This window comes from Wyeomyia smithii, chromosome 1 (genome assembly GCF_029784165.1).
Source record: "Wyeomyia smithii strain HCP4-BCI-WySm-NY-G18 chromosome 1, ASM2978416v1, whole genome shotgun sequence".
Taxonomy (NCBI): domain Eukaryota; kingdom Metazoa; phylum Arthropoda; class Insecta; order Diptera; family Culicidae; genus Wyeomyia; species Wyeomyia smithii.
The window spans coordinates 92,417,704-92,436,798 of record NC_073694.1 but is presented as its reverse complement, the minus strand read 5'-3'; the positions used below and the strand labels follow the sequence as shown (position 1 = coordinate 92,436,798).

At 41.2% G+C, this 19,095-nt stretch overlaps 2 protein-coding genes across 3 annotated transcripts in view; one reads left to right on the top strand and one right to left on the bottom strand.

The window, feature by feature from the left end:
* The window catches only part of LOC129718611 (double-stranded RNA-binding protein Staufen homolog), a 90,581-nt gene that overhangs the window by 39,365 nt on the left and 32,121 nt on the right, over positions 1-19,095 (bottom strand). The window lies entirely within an intron of this gene.
* LOC129718610 (cell division cycle and apoptosis regulator protein 1-like) overlaps positions 1-19,095 on the top strand; it is a 398,517-nt gene that overhangs the window by 348,853 nt on the left and 30,569 nt on the right. The window contains exon 10 of one of the 2 annotated variants that reach the window (XM_055669542.1): positions 18,218-18,292. The exons of the other annotated variant lie outside the window; for it this stretch is intronic. Coding sequence (XP_055525517.1) covers positions 18,218-18,272 — 55 coding nt within the window. The 3' untranslated portion in view covers positions 18,273-18,292. The remainder of the gene's footprint in view (positions 1-18,217; positions 18,293-19,095) is intronic. 2 annotated transcript variants of the gene reach the window in all.

The following is a 19,095-nucleotide window of genomic DNA, read 5'->3' as shown; positions in this document are numbered from 1 at the left end:
ACTTCAAATCAGTTCGTCTTGATCTGTCCTACAGATCAGACGTGTTTTCGGTTGCTTGTGGACTGGTCTTTGACTGCCTATAGCTTCAAAGTTTGTGTTTTGTCAGTGTGTCTTTTAAAGACTACCTGAAAGTTATTTCCCATCAGTCTTTTTCAAGACTACCTACTTTTGAATTTAACATTTGTTTTAACTTTTTTCGTATCACCTGAAATGGCAGGACGAAAAAAGAAACCACGCATCGCTGCGGGGAGGAAAAGAGAGGCATCTCTTTCTGACACTTCGAGTGTTTGTAGTGACAATCCTTTTGATATTTCGCCTGAGCAAGAAGCTGGTGAAATGGAAGTTATTAGTAATAAAACTATACAAGATGTAAAATCTTTAAAAAAGGAGAAAGTTCAACCTATTGTGGTAACTATTTCTTCTGAATTCAATGTTTTCAAAAAGGAACTTTCAACGTTTTTTTCTGGCGTTAAAGTTACCTATCAAATTGGTCGTAAAGGCGAATGCCGCTTATTAGCCGACTCTATTAAGGGTCGTAATCGTCTTATTCAGTATTTAACTGAAAAGATGTATAATTTTTTTACATATGACACTAAGAGCGCCAAGCCGTTCAAGGTCGTATTGAAAGGTCTCACCAACGATGAGATCAAACTTACTTTAACAGAATTACTTGGCATAGCCCCTACCCAAGTAATTCTAATAAAACAAAAATCACGAGGCGAAAACAGTCAGCGCACTAGAATTTCCCTTGTTAATTATTTAATTCATTTTAACCGCAGTGAGGTTAATAACTTAATTTTTTTTGAAAAAGCACATGCTTTATACAACGTGCGTGTAAGGTGGGAAGTTTATTTATTTACAAAATTACCAACAGGCAGATATTACCCTAATGGTCACTAATACATTAATACATTGTACTACGAAGCAATGAAACAAATTTAGATCGAAGGACACGAGCAGTTAGGTGAAAATCGAACACTTCTAAAACACGGTTAAAAGCTCTTTGAAGACCAATAATGGCACTATTTGCGCTGTAGTTGGTGCGGCGAAACAGAATGTGCAGTAATGATGACCTACGTAATGCTCTTGTGGGTGCGCTTATATTGATCTGACGAAGGATATTCGGACAGTCAATTCTACCTGTTAGAGTATCGGATACTACCATGGCGCGTGCTGTTTCTCGGCGTAGTTGAAGCGTGTCGATATGAAGAAACTGACAGCGATCCTTGTATCGAGTTTTCAGTAAAGGCTGCCTCATGGAAGCAATCGGAGCGCAAAGCGAGTGAATCGACGCTGGATGCTTTCGATTCGGTGAATAGAGTTGTTATAGTAAGGAACCCAGACTGGACAGCAGTATTCCAGACAGGACCGAACCAATGAATTGTACAGAGATACCAGGCAGTGGATGTTTCTGAAGTCGCGTGTCATTCGAATAATCAGTCCCAACTGCCTGGAGGCTTTTGCGATGATAAATGAGACATGTTGCTTAAAGGTGATCTTAGTATCGAGAATAATTCCGAGATCTTTCACATGGTCGACACGCTGTAATTGAACACCATTCAGATTGTACTCGAAGTGCAGAGGATTATTCTTCCTAGTAAAAGAAATCAATAGGCATTTGCTAGGATTAAGTACCATGCGATTTAGTTCACACCAGTGTGAAAATTCATTCAACTGTTGTTGCAGGAATAGAGCGTCGCTGTTGCTTTTAATTTTGAAGAACAATTTCAGATCATCCGCAAATGCTAGACGGGGACATTTTAATGACTGAATTATGTCGTTGAAGTAGAGTAGGAACATCAGCGGGCCCAAATGGCTGCCTTGTGCAATCCCTGAAGTTGCAGAGAAAGATTCAGATATCTCATCGCCAATTTTTACGCTTATCGTCCGTCCCGAATGATATGACTCCAGCCAACTCAATAGATTGCCAGAGAACCCATACCGATCCAGTTTTGCAATGGCGATACGATGATTAATTTTGTCAAACGCAGCTGATAAATCGGTGTAGATCGCGTCGATTTGAGCTCGCTCAACGAAGCTATCGATGACATATCCCGTAAAACAGATTAAGTTCGTCGCACAGGAACGTTTGGGAAGGAATCCATGTTGCTCCTCCGCGATCACGTTCTGGAAATGAGAATATATTGGTCCCATGACCACTAACTCGAACAATTAGGATGTAGCACACAATGCAGATATTCCTCTGTAGTTGTCTATGTTGCTCCGATCGCCTTTCTTATGAACCGGAAACATAAACGCCTGTTTCCAAACACAGGGAAATCTTCCTAAGGCTATAGATAGGCGAAACAGATGCGTAAGAGGAGTTAACAGTCCAGAAATGCATTTCTTTAGTAATGTGGCGGGGATCCCGTCAGGGCCAGGTGAGTTTGAATGCTCCAACTTAGTGACAGCGGCAGAAATGGCGCGATCGTCAATATTAATCGAGGCGATGGAGCTGCTAGAAACAGCGACTTTGTTGGCGGCTGCGAATATCTGACTAGTGGTAAGAGATTCATTGCAAAAAAAAATCGAGAATTTTCCAGCAAATAGTCTGCAAATATCAGCCGGATTATCTGCTTTTTCGGTAGCCAATTCCATCACTGACGGCAGTCCCGCTTCTTTCCGCTGTACGTTAACGAAGTTCCAGAATTGTTTTGGATCGATTTTCAATTTATTTTCGATTCTCCGTCTGTAATCGGCGTAGCATCGTCTCCTAAGGATCTTGTAATCATGGTTAACTGACCGGTAATGATTCCGCAGAGAAAACGACCCATTTGCAGAATATTTTTTAAAGGTGGCATTTTTAAACCGTTTTAAGCGTCGCAATTCCGAAGACTGCCAGGGGAGGTATTTTCGAGATCGCACTTTCGTTCGGGGTACAAAACGGGCGATCAAACCGGAGACGATCGAAATATAATCATTTACCGCCATATCAACATTGGCAGGATTAAGACTATTTACCCAGTCGACATTATGCAGTTCTCGTAACAGTCCCTCGTAGTCTGCTCGCTTGAAGTCGTAACGAAACTGATCTTCTGGCTCGTGATAGTCGATGCTACTCAGATTGTCGAATGTGAGGCTAAGAGCCGGGTGGTGAGTAATAGATTTAACCAGTGGTTCCGGAGCATAAGTTAACCGGGGGGCGATGTCTCTAGTGCTGGCAAAACAAAGGCCGAGGCAGCGTCCGTTCTCGTTTGGATTATTATTTATTTGCTCAAGCATGGCAGCGTTATAACCGTCCAGAAGGTCAAGTGCACAAGAATGGATGGTGGATTGATCCGGATCGGGGTAAAGGAACCCATTACGAGATGGGACCCAGAATAAACTCGGCAAGTTGAAATCTCCGATTATTACAATCTCATCGCACCGTTTCGTTTTGTCGTGAATTGCTAAAACTGATTGGACGTGAGCATCGATAAGTTGTTTATCGCGAGTTCTATCCGGTGGAAAGTAAACAGTGCAAATATATAACTTCCGTCCGGTTAACTGAACCGACACCCAGACTTGTTCAAGGTTTTTCCAGGCAGCGTCAACAATTTTCCGGGGCTTCAAACTGCGACGGACAGCAACAAGTACACCTCCACCAGTCTTTTTTTGACTATTATCGGGGCCACGATCGCAGCGAAAGCCCTCATATTCAGCACCGAAAAGATGAGAAGAAATAGTACGTTCGTCGAGCCAGGTTTCTGTTAATGCAATGAAGTCGTAGCAACCATCAGAGAAAGCGAGCATATAATCATCAATGCTAGAATTCATGCCGCAAACATTTTGGTATTACAGATGTAAAGCAGTGGCGCCGGGATACGCGGTGATCGGTTGAGACGAAGAAGTGTCAAGTATTCTAGAATTTGAACACGAACGTTTGCGCTTGTCAGGAACGTGAAATGAATGGTACTTAGCTTGTGCGAGAGTCGGCTGACTCTCGCTGTCCAAAATTAAAACATTTGCAGGTGACAAAAGACTGTTGGCGAAATCCATCGACCCGTGATTGATCGAAGTCAAATTCACGCACCAAAACTCCAGTTGGCCATGTAGACGCACGTAAAGCAGATTCCTTCATGTCTTTCGGTATTTCCACTCGGAATGATACAAAATTAAGCTTTGTGAGATCCGCATCCTTTTTCACAAGCAGAACAGCCTTTGGTGTTTCACTAATCCCAAGACACTCTTGGGCCATAGCGGCGATATCATTCACTATGTGACATGGATCGAGACGGCTTAAGTAGAGCCAAAACTGCTGTCGCTCGTCCGCAACAGTTTTGATGACTCGTTCAATTTTTCTGGTACCACACACAGCAGCGGCAGTAGCACGGAATTTTGCACTGTTGTCTCGGCTACGTTTAGGTGTTAGTTGTTCTCCCGGCTTACGTTGTGAAACAAATATCTTCTGAGCTGGAGCAGTAGAGCCACCCGGAAAGTGTTTTTCGATGCGACAAGAAAGATCAGTGACAACAGAATTAAATTTGTCGATTGCTTCACAAAGCTTCAATAAATCCCCAGCGGGGGTGGCGGAGTCGGGTAGTTTCAACCAATTGTTGAAACTGCTGGCGCAATCGTCGCATAGCCAGAACAGGTTGTTGCTGTGAGTAGAAATTATTTCCAAAGTCGATCGTTGCAAATTGGAAATGCATGTTCGATGAAACAGTGATCGGCAATTACCACGGCAGATGACTTCATCAATGCCGTTGACGGCGGAGCTGCAAGTTTTGCAGAAGCCATTGTTCGATCACAGATGAAACAGAGCAGCACTAATCCAGCAGATTTATCAGCGAACGGTTTAATCCAGAAACTTGAACTTATATCACACGCGTAAATTGCAGCACGGAGAAGTCGAAAGATTGAGAAATATAACCGAAATCAAAACTTATTACCACAATGAAATCGAAATAAAAAGAGCGCTCTAACGACGTAAACAAGCAATAGTTTATAGGAAGTTTGGCGGAGGTGAAAAGCATATCACCCAATGCCGTATTTGCCAACGTTATGGCCATGGTTCAAAGCTCTGTAACATGGACCAAAAATGCCTCATTTGTGGAGACTCTTCTCACAAAAAGGACACATGTCCTGTGAAAGAGAGTGAAAATTTTCGCTGTGCGAATTGTAACGCCAACCATATGTCAAATTTTTACCAATGCCCAGTCCGTTTAGCAATTGTTAAGGCAAGGCAAGGTAAACAAATATCAATTTACCAATCAAAACAAAATTCTCCAGTACCGCCCACTTCTTCTACTCCTTTGCATACTCGTTTAACATATGCACAGGTTACAGGTAGTTCGAACATTCTACCGCCTAATGTTGGTAGTTCGAAAATGATCGTTAATATGGGAGGTAAGGAATAGATGAGGAAAAAAAAAATGGGAGGTAAGCAAAACACGGTGGAAAATAAATGTACACCTATTACCCGAGCTAATATTGCTACCGGAAATTTTTTTTTCTAATGTCAACTGCCTTGGCCTATTACGACAGGTAAACTTTCTTTTCTGCAACAGGCAATGTTCGATCTCATGAACGCCATGTTGTAGGCAAAATCAATGTTTGAAGCCATCCAATAGGTACAAATTTTACAATTGAAATTGTTTCTAATTTAAAATTTAGCAATGATTTTAAATAAACCGATCAAAATTTTAAATTGGAATGCTCGCTCATTGAAGGCCAATGCGAATGAGCTTTTTAATTTTTAACAGTAAATGTGCATATTGCAATTAATACTGAAACATTTTTGAAATCTAACATAAAATTAAAATATGATTCCAATTACGTGGTTCATAGATATGATAGGATTCAGGGTTCCGGTGGTGGAGTTGCAATTGTTATTCATCGCCGAATCAAACATCGTGCTCTTCCCCATCTTGAGACGAAAGTTATTGAAACTTTGGGAATTGAAGTTCAAACTGAACTAGGGATTTTATTTATTGCCGCAGCAAATTTACCATTTCAATACACACGCGAGCACAACAATTATTTTAAAGGTGATTTACAAAAAATCACCAGAAATCGTTCGAAATTTTTTATAATCGGCGATTTTAACGCTAAACATCGTTCATGGAATAATTCGCAAAGTAATTCCAATGGCAATATTTTATTCAATGATTGTTCTTCAGGATACTATTCTATTTTATCTCCGAATAGTCCTACATGCTTTTCTTCTGCAAGAAACCCATCAACAATTGATTTGGTGCTAACAGATCAAAGTCATGTATGTAGTGATTTGATCACACATGCTGACTTTGATTCTGACCATCTTCCAATAACTTTTTCTTTATTACATGAATCAGTTTTAAACCCTATGAGCTTTGTTTTTAATTATAACAAGGCTAATTGGGAAAGATACAAAACTCATATTGAGAGAAATTTCAATAATGAGCTTGATTTGCAAAACGAAGTAAATATTGATTCCGCTTTGGAAGCATTAAAATGGGCAATTGTTGATGCCAGGAATTATTCTGTTCCAAAGGCTCAAGTGAAATTTGATTCACCAATAATTGACGAAAATCTTCAACTTCTAATTCGTTTGGAAAATGTCCGCAGACGTCACTATCAACGTTCTCGTGGCCCTGTGTTTAAAACTATTTATAAAGATTTACAGAAAGAGATTAAACATAGATTTACTCTTCCAAGAAATCAAAATTTTTAGACTAAAGTTGAAAAATTGAAACCATATTCAAAACCTTTTTGGAAGCTGTTGAAGATTCTTAAGAAACCTATTCCAGTTTTAAAAGATTGTGAACGTTTTCTTGTATCCAATGAACAAAAGGCTCAAAGACTTGCTCGGCAGTTTGAGAGTGTTCATAACTCAAATTTGAATTTTGTGAGTCCAATTGAAAATGAAGTCACACGTCAATTTGATTAAATTTCTTCAGAAATAATTAAAGGTAACTTGAATGAGATTAATCCAATTATTTAAAATTTCAAAAATATGAAAGCACCTGGTGACGATGGAATCTTTAATATATTAATCAAACATCTCACTGAGAGCACAATGGAATTTTTAGTGAAAATTTTCAATTGCTGATTCAAAATTGCATATTTTCCCAAATTATCGAAAAATGGAAAAATTACTCCAATTTTAAAACCGGATAAGAACCCAGCTGAAGTTTCATGTTATCGACCAATCAGTTTGCTTTCTTCAATAAGTAAACTGTTTGAGAGAATAATTCTTAACAGAATGATGTCACACATCAACGAAAATTCAATTTTTGCAGATGAACAGTTTGGATTTCGCCATGGGCATTCCACTACTCATCAATTGCTCAGAGTTACTAGTATGATACGAGCTAACAAATCTGAAGGTTATTCCACTGGAGCTGCTCTTTTAGACATAGAAAAAGCATTCGACAGTGTTTGGCATACAGGTTTGATTGCGAAATTGCAAACTTTCAATTTTCCAATTTTCCTAATCAAAATTTTAAAAAATTATCGTACTGATCGAACTCTGCAGGTTGTCTATCAGAATTCAAAATCTGATAGATTTCCTGTCAGAGCAGGTGTACCTCAAGGCTCAGTCTTGGGTCCAGTCCTGTACAACATATTCACTTCAGATCTTCCTGATTTGCCTCCAGGATGCACAAAGTCATTGTTCTGCGATGACACAAGCATTTCCGTAAAAGAAAAAAGTCTTCGTGTCATATGCAGTCGATTGCAGAAAAGTTTAGATATTTTATCTTCCTACTTGCAAAAGTGGAAAATCTCTCCCAATGCTTCTAAAACGTAAAAGAAAAAAGTCTTCGTGTCATATGCAGTCGATTGCAGAAAAGTTTAGATATTTTATCTTCCTACTTGCAAAAGTGGAAAATCTCTTCCAATGCTTCTAAAACTCAAATGATAATTTTTCCGCATAAGCCTAGGGCTTCTTTCCTCAAGCCAAACAATAATCACGTTGTCAAGATGAATGGGGTTATTTTAAGTTGGTCTGACAAGGTTAAGTACTTGGGACTAATTTATGATAAAAAAATATTTTCAAAGAGCCCATTGAGAGTATACAAGCCAAGTGCATCAAATATACGAGATGTTTATATCCTCTCATTAACAGGGATTCTAAACTTTGTTTAAAGAATAGCTTTTGCTTAGCTTAGCTTAGTTCTGACTGTACATATCAATGGTTGCTACTCCGTGATGGGTCCGAGCCATTCAAGATGCACAATGAATCAACCGAAGAAACAACTGGGAGTGGTCATTCCTCCTCACTGTGCATCATTCAATGACCCGATTTTTTATAGACCAATAACGGCGCCGGCCACGTCCTTACAGTCAGTAGAGGATATTGTCAGTTTCGCGCAACAACGGCACACCTCAAAATTTTCATTTTGAGATTTTGATTTCAAACGATGCCAAACGCAGTTCAGTTTTATCTCACAAAAATTCGTTTCAAAATTGACAAAATACCTAGAGTTATAAGTAGATTTGTTTTTGCGATTAAAAAGATGCTTAAGAAGATGGTAAGAGATTTAAACTCATACAACTTGCTCATAATATGTACATAACAGACTCAAATAGGTTGGATGAGTATGGAAAGTTTAAAAATTGAATGTTTTCGTAAAAGCGAAGAAATGATTTTAAACGCAAATTCCTGAACCCGTTTCTCGTGAAACTATAATTTCGGGCTGTGTCAGTGTCGCACGAAACTTACAATACGGAAGGAATGTTAGAATGCAGTCTTTGCTTTGTTAGAGACCGAGTATACCTCTGCATCCCTGCAAAGACCACGGATGGGAGTTTTGTTAGTAGGGTGGGTTTCCGATCAGGATTCATTTTGATAAGTGATATGACCATTTCAATCCATTTGATCAATTGTAACAATATAATAACGATCATTTACCTATAATGTGGGATGAATAAAAATGTGTTTAAATACAATATGAAGAATCAGAATAGGTAAATAACATTTCGGTTGACTTCCAATTCAAATCTGAAACTTTCAAATTTTTTACGAACAACATGCAAAAAAGTAATAGGAAAATAGCCGAAAAATATCTGGAGGGTGCATTATGGTTTGCTGAAATTAATTAGATGAGCTTATATGAAACTAATTCATGTCAATAGTGGTTGCTCTGCTGTTCTCTGCGGCTGAAACATGAATTGAAATCAGTTATTACAGTAGATGAAATAGAACAGCGTTTCTCAACCTTTTATTGTTCGCGTACCCCCTGGCGATATTTTCCAAATCAATTGTACTTGGAATATTCTCGCAGAGTAGGAGAGAGTAGAGGTAGATCATGTTGTGTTGTCGTAGTCTAACTGAGGTTTCAAATTGAACTATGGTTTGTTTGATTGCTACAGTCGTGTTTTAAAGAGCAAGTTTGAACAACAAATAAAGTATTATAAAAAAAATGTCCGCCGTTACTGATACCCCTAGGGGTACGCGTACCCCAGGTTGAAAACCGCTGGAATAGATGAACTAATAAAAAAAAAATTGATTCACTCAATAGTGGTTGCTCTGCTACTTTCTGCGGCTAAAAACATATATTGAAATAAAAATATTACAATGACATTGCAGTGCTAGCTCAGATGTGTCACTTCCCCAACCATTCACAGCATAGAGTCATCTGAACAGATAAAACACACTATATATTACAAATTTTCACATTAATTCTAACGTAATTTTAATTCCCTAACAAAAATCCTCACGTTCCAATGAAATTTGTTGAAAACGGCCCAAAGAGATATAGGGAAGAGCTTTATTAGCATTCTTCCACAGCTGAAATTATAATGTGCAAGGGTATGATAAAATATGTTACGAAAAAAAATAGTAAGTGAACTATTATAAGAAAATCACAAAATGTCACCGGTGGTTGTTGTGCTGCTTTCTGTGGCTGACGAAATTAATTTAAATAAATAGTCAGTATTTGGAGGAAAATATAACATTATATAGTTCGTACGTAAACAGGCGACAACGATAGCAAACACAGGCACAAGAATTTTTTCTTCAGTTTCAGCCAGGCTCACTGGGAATAGATATCTAAATGGTTCTTGTTATACGACGCAAGAGTTGCCTAATTAATAGAAAAACTGGCAACGCTCCAAGTAATCAAATATGTTGTCAAAGCGCTCAAAAATAGGACATATCATATAACACATTTGTTCAAAAGCTAGAAATATCGAAAAAATAGAGGAAAAGATCCCGGTTAACCGGAATATAAACGTAAGAGAACACATGCTTCTCGCCATTAGTACCTATAGCGAAAAGGCACGAAAACAAACGGTTATCAAATTCGCTCTCCAACTTCATACGCACACAGCCGCACCAGCGCCTATACACCGACCACCGAGAAAAAAAGGAAAACTTCGCATCGACTTCATCACATCTGCACAGACACACAAATATAGTTCGGAAATAGTGAGCCTGTACGTCAGAGAACCGACAAGGCACCCACCGCTAAGGAAACTGTCACACCAAAATGATCAACGGCAATGCAAAATTATACAGTTCGCCCGTTCTGATGTTGACAGCCGCCCCAACGGCGAGCGCCCCGCCGACTCTCCATCATACAGGTCCTCTATTCGGGAACAACACAAGCTAACAAATCTTTTTTCTTTATACTCAACCAAATAATAATAACAATATATTGTTGGTAATTTTAGTACTTTTTGGAGTCCTAAATCAAAAACTCTTTCCAGTACCACAGTTATTCTTGGTACATGCAAAACATCACCAACGCAAATACTTATCCTTTGATCTCCATCTCTCCTACGAGGCATGGTAATATTGCGGCGTTGCGCTTTCGAGCAGCAGCAAGAGGTTTTGCCACCGCTATAGGTGATTCGTATTACCGTACATAACACACACTAACACCACTACACTATGAAGACGCACATGAATCGTAAAATTTCAACTTTTATTAATGATTATGCGGACTTCGATTTTCACTAATAGCCACACTTTCACTTCCACCGACATGGTGCACTAATCTGATTTAATCGCACTTCACTCCGGTGGCCTTACTTCCCGAAAACTATGTAATTTTTCATTTTATTCGCGAGACGGTTATTTTTCAACTTGTACGGGCTTAACCTTTGTTTAAAGAATAGCTTTTGATTTACAAACAAATTTTTAGACCAGCAATGCTTTATGCTGTACCGATCTGGTCAAGTTGCTGTTCAACAAGGAAGAAAACGCTCCAAAGGATTCAGAATAAAATTCAGAAAATGATTTTGAAGCATCCTCCTTGGTTTGGTACACTCGAATTACGTAGACTTACTGGTGTTGAACCATTAGAAGCTATGTCAAATAAAATTATTGACAATTTTCGACAAAAATCGTTGCAATCCTCAATTGCTACGATAAGCTCTCTTTATAGCCAATAAGTTAGCAATTGTTGTAAGTTTACTTCCCCTTTTCTGAAAAGTAGGTTTAAATCCCTACGAATGATAAGTCCTAATTGCGAAAGTAAACAAATCCTAACAATTAAAATTACAAATTTCTAACAGTGTTGAGAAGTCACCATTTGTGATTGGACACACATACTCATTATTTACTAGTATTTATCATAAATACTTAAGCTACTAACAAATCCCCCCCTTAAAAAAAACTTTACTTCAAAAATGTAGAGCTTAAAATTTGAAGAACGATTTTATTGTTTGAATTTTCATGAAAATATGTAGTTTTGTGATTTTGTACTGAAATAATTTAGAAACTCCAAAATTCACTCTTACATAACATATTTCATCCACCTGACATGATTTGATAGTTGGAGCAATTGATACGTATGAAAATTCCCAGTGTTTGCTCAATTTGTTTGAAAAATTAGAAAAAAACACAGACATATTTGCGTCTCACGAAAACAGGGAGGGGTCCGAGGAGTGGCATCTTTACCAAAACTAAGAGCCACTATTCCCCTTGAATAAAAGTCCAACTTTTCCCAAATTGGCCGTTCCAGTGCTGAGAACGAGCATTTTCAAAAAACAAGTTCCGTCCCGAGTCTTTACGGGTTAAGTGCGGAGGTGTCGATGAAGGAATCGAAGACATAGACTGGAGTTGTTCGTCGTGCGAAGCGGAGCGTACATCCCGGGACGCATAGGTCCTCACTACGATACCTGTACCGAGTGGAGTGGACAAGAATTCGCTAACCAACCAACAATAACAGTTGCAAAGAATGCTGGATCACATGAAAAGTAGGTTCGAAGGACAACAACAAGCGTACGAGAAATTGCTACAAAAAAGGACCAAGAGATGCAGAATGCAGTAAGTAACCTGCAGCGTCAATTCCAGATTCGATTAAAGGAAAAGGCGCAGCAGGTCCGAGAGGAGTTAAATGCTCAGACTGTCGACCCTCTACCAAATGCGAATTCAACTGCAGTAGGAAGTGAAAACCGTGGTGCAAGGCAGTCGAACGAATGGAGAAGCAGCTTTAGGAGTTGGCAAACAGACAGGATTGTTGGATTCCTTAGCCAGAAGCTCAGATGAACGTTTGAGGACGATAGAATTGTCTCGTCATGCTTCGGTACTGAAAAACCGCAGTAATTGTCAACGTCAATGCGTATCCTTTCGACCCGAACCAATGTTCGGATTTGCCTCACGAGCTGAGTGGAAGTCAACTTGCTGCGCGCTATGCAGTGGCAAAGCAGCTCCCGATCTTCACTGGTAATCGTGAGGAGTGGCCTCTGTTTATTGCATCTTATGAAAGTACCACCAAAATGTGTGGCTATAATAACAAGGAGAATCTGCTGCGACTTCAACGTTGCTTGAGAGGAAAGGCGCTTGAAGCAGTACGTAGCCGTTTGTTATATCCAGCGGGGCTTGAAGGCGGTATAAACACATTGCGAACGTGTTGGAAGTGGAAGTGATCGTCCACTCTTTGGTATGCAAAATTCGGGAAATGTTATTGCCGAAAACCGAGAAACTCAGAACTTTAATCGATTCGGAGTCGCAGTGCAGAACAGTGATGGAAACGAAACGAATATGATGCAATCATCGTTTAATCTCCACATGTACACATCATGAAGTGTTACAGACCGCGACTAAACTTGAATCCTCTCAACACATAATGAAATGATGATATGGTGCGTAGGTTTCTGGGAGAAAATAAACACATGACTAGACTACATCTGCTCTGAGAAGCGATTCGCTCGTTGGGTTTGTCTCTCCATATGCCGGTCGTTAGGGGAACAAAGAATAGCAGCAGAAGAATATCATGTTGCCTGAGCAGCAGCAGAGGTGTGGTGCGGTGAGAAGGAAAGTGTGGGGGAAGTTACTACTTCGGCAGCGGTTGACTTGAGCGAGAGTAGGAGAGCATACATAGTCATTTTCTTTCTTTTTCTGACAAAAAATCTTATTCATGGGTAATAACATAACGAGATCTGATCGCTCTGTGTAACAGAGACGAATAACTTCATATACCGAGTTGTGCACATTGAGAACCATATGTTGTGGTGTACGCTAACGACAAGCAATATATCGTAAAAAGGAAAGCAAAGAGGGTGAACCTACACCGATACTTTGTTATTCGCATACTGACGACGATGTCAACGCATCTTAGGCTTTCTTTATATGTATTCAAAATCGCTAGAGGTGATTTTTTTCCATCGCTGGTACAGAATATGTGTGCCACAATTGTAGCCTGTTGGTTGAATGATCATCTTTGTAACGTGGCACTCCTTCAAGAAGATACCAGCGACATGCAAATTCTCCACCATCAACTTCATTAGATGCTACGAAAAATAATACCGCGAGCTGCAACGCTCATGTCAGTAAGACCTCTGAGATTCTTTTCAGATACGCTCCGATAGTCGTTTATGGATGAGAAAAATCTGTTCGAACTTTCGCTTTCCTGGATGAAGGCTCGTCAGTAACTCTAATGGAGCACGGCCTTTTGAAAGAGCTGGGAATCGAAGCCGAATCATATCCGTTATGCCTGGGATGGACAGCGAACCAACAACGGCAAGAAGCTAATTCCGTAAAACTTGCGCTAGAGATTTTTGGAGCGCGCAACACAAAGAGGTATTAGATTCCGAAGGTGCATACTGTTGAAAATTTTGCTCTACCGCGACAAACTCTGGACATGAACCAACTGGTACACCGATTCGATTATTCGACGGATTTACCAGCTGACTCATATCAGAACGTTCCACCAAGGATACTCATCGAAGTAGTTAACTGCTACCTGGGACATGCGCTGGATAGCAGAGAAGGAATGATACATGAACCGATTGCTGCTAGAACACGTTTAGGTTGGATAATTTTTGGACCGTTGTCGACAGCTGCTCCAGCGGTATCAGACTCTCCGGCGTGCAATAACCTTCATATATGCGCGTGCTGTGAGCGATAGGATGCAGAACTACATAACACGGTAAAGGCATATTTTTCGTTAGATAGTCTCGGAGTTGCGCGTTTTACCAAGCCACTTCTATCAAAAGAATATGAGAGAGCGGTTCGTTTGCTGGAATCGTCGACCAAGGTGAAAGGTAGGCGATATGAATTGCTCTGGCGTTACGACAATGCTCAACTACCGGACAATAAACCAATGGCAATGAAGCGGTTGGTGTGCTTAGAAAAGCACATGCAAAGAGAACACGAACTGGCACGAGTTTTGAAGGAGAAGTTCAACGACTCTCAGCGAAACGGATACATCGAGAAGTTTACGAAGACTCAACTGTCCGAGGAATTCCCGCGTGTCTGGTATCTCCCAATATTCCCCGTGGTTAACCCAAACAAGCCTGGAAAGCTACGCATAGTCTGGGATACGGTTGCAAAGGGGTCGGGAACTTCGCTGAATTCATACTCAGTGGTCCGGTGGAGATGTTCCATCAGGTGTTGGTGAACAGAATCACCCAGCAATGCCAAAGATTCCTGTGGCACGATGGCGATCAATCCCGAAGTTCAGATGTCTACGCGATGAAACTAATGACATTCGGGGCGACGTGCTCACCTAGCTGTGCGTAGTTCGTTAAAAACCACAACGCAGTACGACCAATCCCGGTTTCCAAGAGCGGTCGAGGCTATACTGAAAGAGCATTATGTTGACGATATGCTTTCTAGTGAGGAGTCGGAAAAGGCGGCGGTGAAGCTAGCAAAAGACGTCCGTTTCATTCACTCACAGGCTGGATTCAAAATACGTAATTGGCTGTCGAATTCAAAACGAGTACTTCAAGAATTGGAGGCGAAGCCGGGCGAAAAAGGCTTGAATCTGTTGAGCGAGTTGGGGACGAAGAAAGTTCTTGGTATGTGGTGGTGCACCGCTTCCGATACGTTTACTTTCAAAGTTTCTCCGAGGCTAAGTGCAGATTTACTACAAGGCCGCGTCATACCGACAAAGCGTCAGACTTTGAGCACCCTAATGATGGTGTACGATTCGCTTGGAATACTGGCAAATTTCCTGATGTTCCTGAAAATCTTGCTTCAAGATCAGGCGTTTTGGTGTTATTTGGGACGAGCACATCGCAAGTGATCAAAGGGAGAATTGGCAAATGCGGCTAAGAGTTCTTCCTTGCGTGAAGGATGTACGAGTTCCAAGGTATTACCGAGAGAAAACTGGCATTGGAGAACAAAATCGGATACAGCTACATATATTCGTCGACACGTCTGAAAACGGATTCGCAGCAGTTGCGTATGTAGGCATCGAAGAACATGACACCATTGAGTGCGCGATAATCGGGGCAAAGACTCGAGTGGCACCCCTGAGGTTCGTGTCGATTCCTAGGCTGGAACTTCAAGCGACAGTAATCGGAGCTCGATGTAATCGATTCGCACATATTGAAACCTACTCAAAGATTTTTTTGGACGGACGGAAGCACGTGACGTGCTTTGCTGGATAAATTCGGATCACCGTCAATACAGTCAGTTCGTTGCAGTACGAGTCAGTGAAATGCTGGAGTTGACCGAGCCAACTGAATTGGAACTGGATTTCGGTGAAACTAAACGTTGCTGATGATGCCGCGAAGTGGTAGAGGTTGCCGGATCTGTCTCCTACAAGTCGCTGGTTTCGAGGCCCTGAATATCGATGGGATCAAAGGGTTGAATGGCCCGTTACAGCTTTGAATCACGGGCACACCGTCGAAATAATACGTCTAAACGTGTTCTATCACTTAGAAGATCGTGCGCTGTTTCGATGGGAGAAGTTCTCACAATGGAAACGGCTTCTATGCCAGGTGGCATTCCTGAAACGGTTTCCAGCGAACGTTCGTAAGAAAAAAAGCGAAACAGACTATCGTTACTGGAGTGCTGACTAAAAAAGAGCTCAAGGAAGTAGTAATTTTCATCATCAAACTGGTGCAGAATGCTGTGTTCGCTCCTGAAACAGAGTCACTGCACAAACCGAACAAGGTACCCTGGAAGAAAGTATTACCGAAAGTTAGTCCGTTGTACAGGTTGAGTCTATTCATTTCCAAAGATGGGATTCTACGTATGAAAAGCAGAATAGACGCGTGCGAATTTATGGACGAGCGTACCAAGCATCCGGTTCTGCTGCCCCGACGGCAATCCTGTTACAGACCTCATTATCGCTAAAATTCATCAAAGATATTGGCATATCAACCACCAGACCGTGCTCAACCAAATTCAGCGTAAGTTCTATGTGCCTCAGCTTCGCTCAGCATATAACCGGGTGCGCGCAGGATGCCAGTATTGTAAAAACCGCCTTGCGCAGCCGTTAGCTCCAAAGATGTCCGCATTTCCTCCTACGCGGTCGAAGGCCTTTTGTCGTCGCTTCTCCTACATCGACTATTCGTATCGTATCGACTATTTTGGTCCGATGTATGCAGTTGTTGGAAGACGAACCGAAAAACGTGGGGGCTAGAGCGAGAGAATCTGAATCAGGAGAAGCTGATGGAATAATTTATCACTAGTAACGCAAAATGTACATTAAACCCACCTGCATCTCCACACTTCGGTGAAGCCTGGGAACGTCTCGTCCAGTCTGTTAAAAAAAACCTCAAAGCGCCTCCAAATTTCGCGTACACCCAACGAGCTTCTACGAAACATGATGGCGGAGATCGAACTAATCATAAATGCAAAGCTCAATCTAGATCTGGCCAACGTTGGGAACAAAAGTACATACAACAGAAATGGCGTGGAGTCGATCATTGACGTGACGTTCTCAAGCCTAGGACTGATCAAGAACTGGAGGGTAGACGATGGCTACACTAATAGCGACCACCAGCCGGTCCAGAGCAACGAGAGGCGGCAAGCGACAGGTAGAGCCAAAACTCCGACCGTCCGCGGGTGGAAGACATCGCACTTCGATGTCGAGGTATTCGAAGAGGCAATGAGAAGAAAGCGTAAAGGGGGCAGTTGGCTCTGCCCGACTGCTGACCAACAAGTTGCCATGCTATCGCGGGCGTGTGACGCCACCATGCCTAGGATTCGCTATCCTAGGAATGGGAAGCCACCGGTTTACTGGAGGACGGACGCGATAGCCGACCTTCGCAGTGCGTGCCTCCATGCGAGACGGAGGATGCAGCGTGCGCGAAACGAAGTAAAGAGGATAAAAAAATAAAGATGCTAAGGAGTGCGATAAAGGCTAGCAAAATGGTCTGCTTCGATAGGATATGTGCGAGTGCCAACACGATTCCATGGGGTGACACCTACAGGATCGTAATGGCAGAGCGATCATCGAGGGACTTTTTCCGTGCCACGAGCCAAGCCCTTGGCCTCCAGCAGTCGAGTCTCACGTCCGACGTTCTAGTATCTCAGACATAGACCAGGATGGTCGGCCAACCTGCCGAACATCCAATCCGTGAGCGACGACGAACTCATCGTGATCGCCAAATCCCTAAAGGTGAGCAAGGCACCGGGACCGGATGGTATCCCTAACCTGGCAATCAGGCTGGCGATAAAAACGGCCCCGGGCTGTTTGGGGCAGTGTCATGGGTTAAGAACCACTGTCTTACTAAAACAAAACACAAAATCATTACAAGCCATCCGCTTCATACATTCATACGCAACAATAACATTCATACGCAACAATAACAGAATTTTATTGCAAACAGATGACAGTGCACTGTCGCTAGCGTTCCATTCTTTCCCTTCATACCTACCACGCATACACCACCCGCTAGCGCAACCCAGCGAAGCAAAGGGATTCAATTACAATGTCGAGCAGGGCCAGTGCCTGCCAAATTCTTTACATGTAAAATATCGATTCCGGCTCTCCAGCCTTCTCTGTCTTCCTACTAGTATGATAGGTTAAGCAAACATTGTACATTTTGTATAAAAAGGGAAAATTATTCAATAAATGTAATCAGTTGACAACGTACTTGTGAGTAATTCATTTCTGTGCGTTTCTAGGTCCGTCCCGGTGGATACCAGAGAAATCATTATCATTTCTTTCGGTCCACCTTAGTTTGGAAACCAGTATCCCGGGTAAGTCCCGCTCAGGAGTACAAATCAAAACGGCAACAAAAGTTATAACAGCAGTCATGCAGAGCTGCCTGGATGACTGTGTCTTTCCAGACAGGTGGAAGCGGCAGAGACTGGTCTTATTGCCAAAGGCTGGGAAACCGCCAGGGGACCCATCGGCATATAGGCCTGCCTGCCTGCTGGAGACCGCGGCACAGTGGTCGGAAAAGGCAATTTGACGAACTTAATTCATTTGTGCTTAAACGGTTGATGTTAGCCAAAGACAATGTTCAAAAGAATTGTTCACAAAAACATAACGGAATTTCAAAATAAGAAACTTTGCAGAAGCTATCAAATTTTTATGACGTCTATTTATTGAAATACAGATCACTTTCGCTGTCAACCCTCTCAAATGTAGTTTTTCTAGTATAACTTTTTAAAAATATTGTTTTTTCAAGAACATAATTTTCTAGACAAATATGACCAACATAAAAACACAGGTTTCTTTTGAAGACAGCAAGTAGCTACAATCGTTCTATTTTAAGATAGAGCGTTTTTTCAATAAATCATTCGCCAGATTCGAATGCATATAGGGGGGAAAGAGACAAACCGGTGCACATCATCAAATACTTTTTTTAAAACTTAGACCTTGTACTATAAGCTAGTTAAACTTTGATACTTGACAATTCACAAATGAATTAGTAAAGTGATGTTTTAGGTAGGTATGTTTCTGGGGTTTCTATATAAAAATGCACCAACTACCTGATTAATGAACGATGATTTGTGAATTTAAGAAACAGATAACTCGCAATGCTTTCAAAATTAGT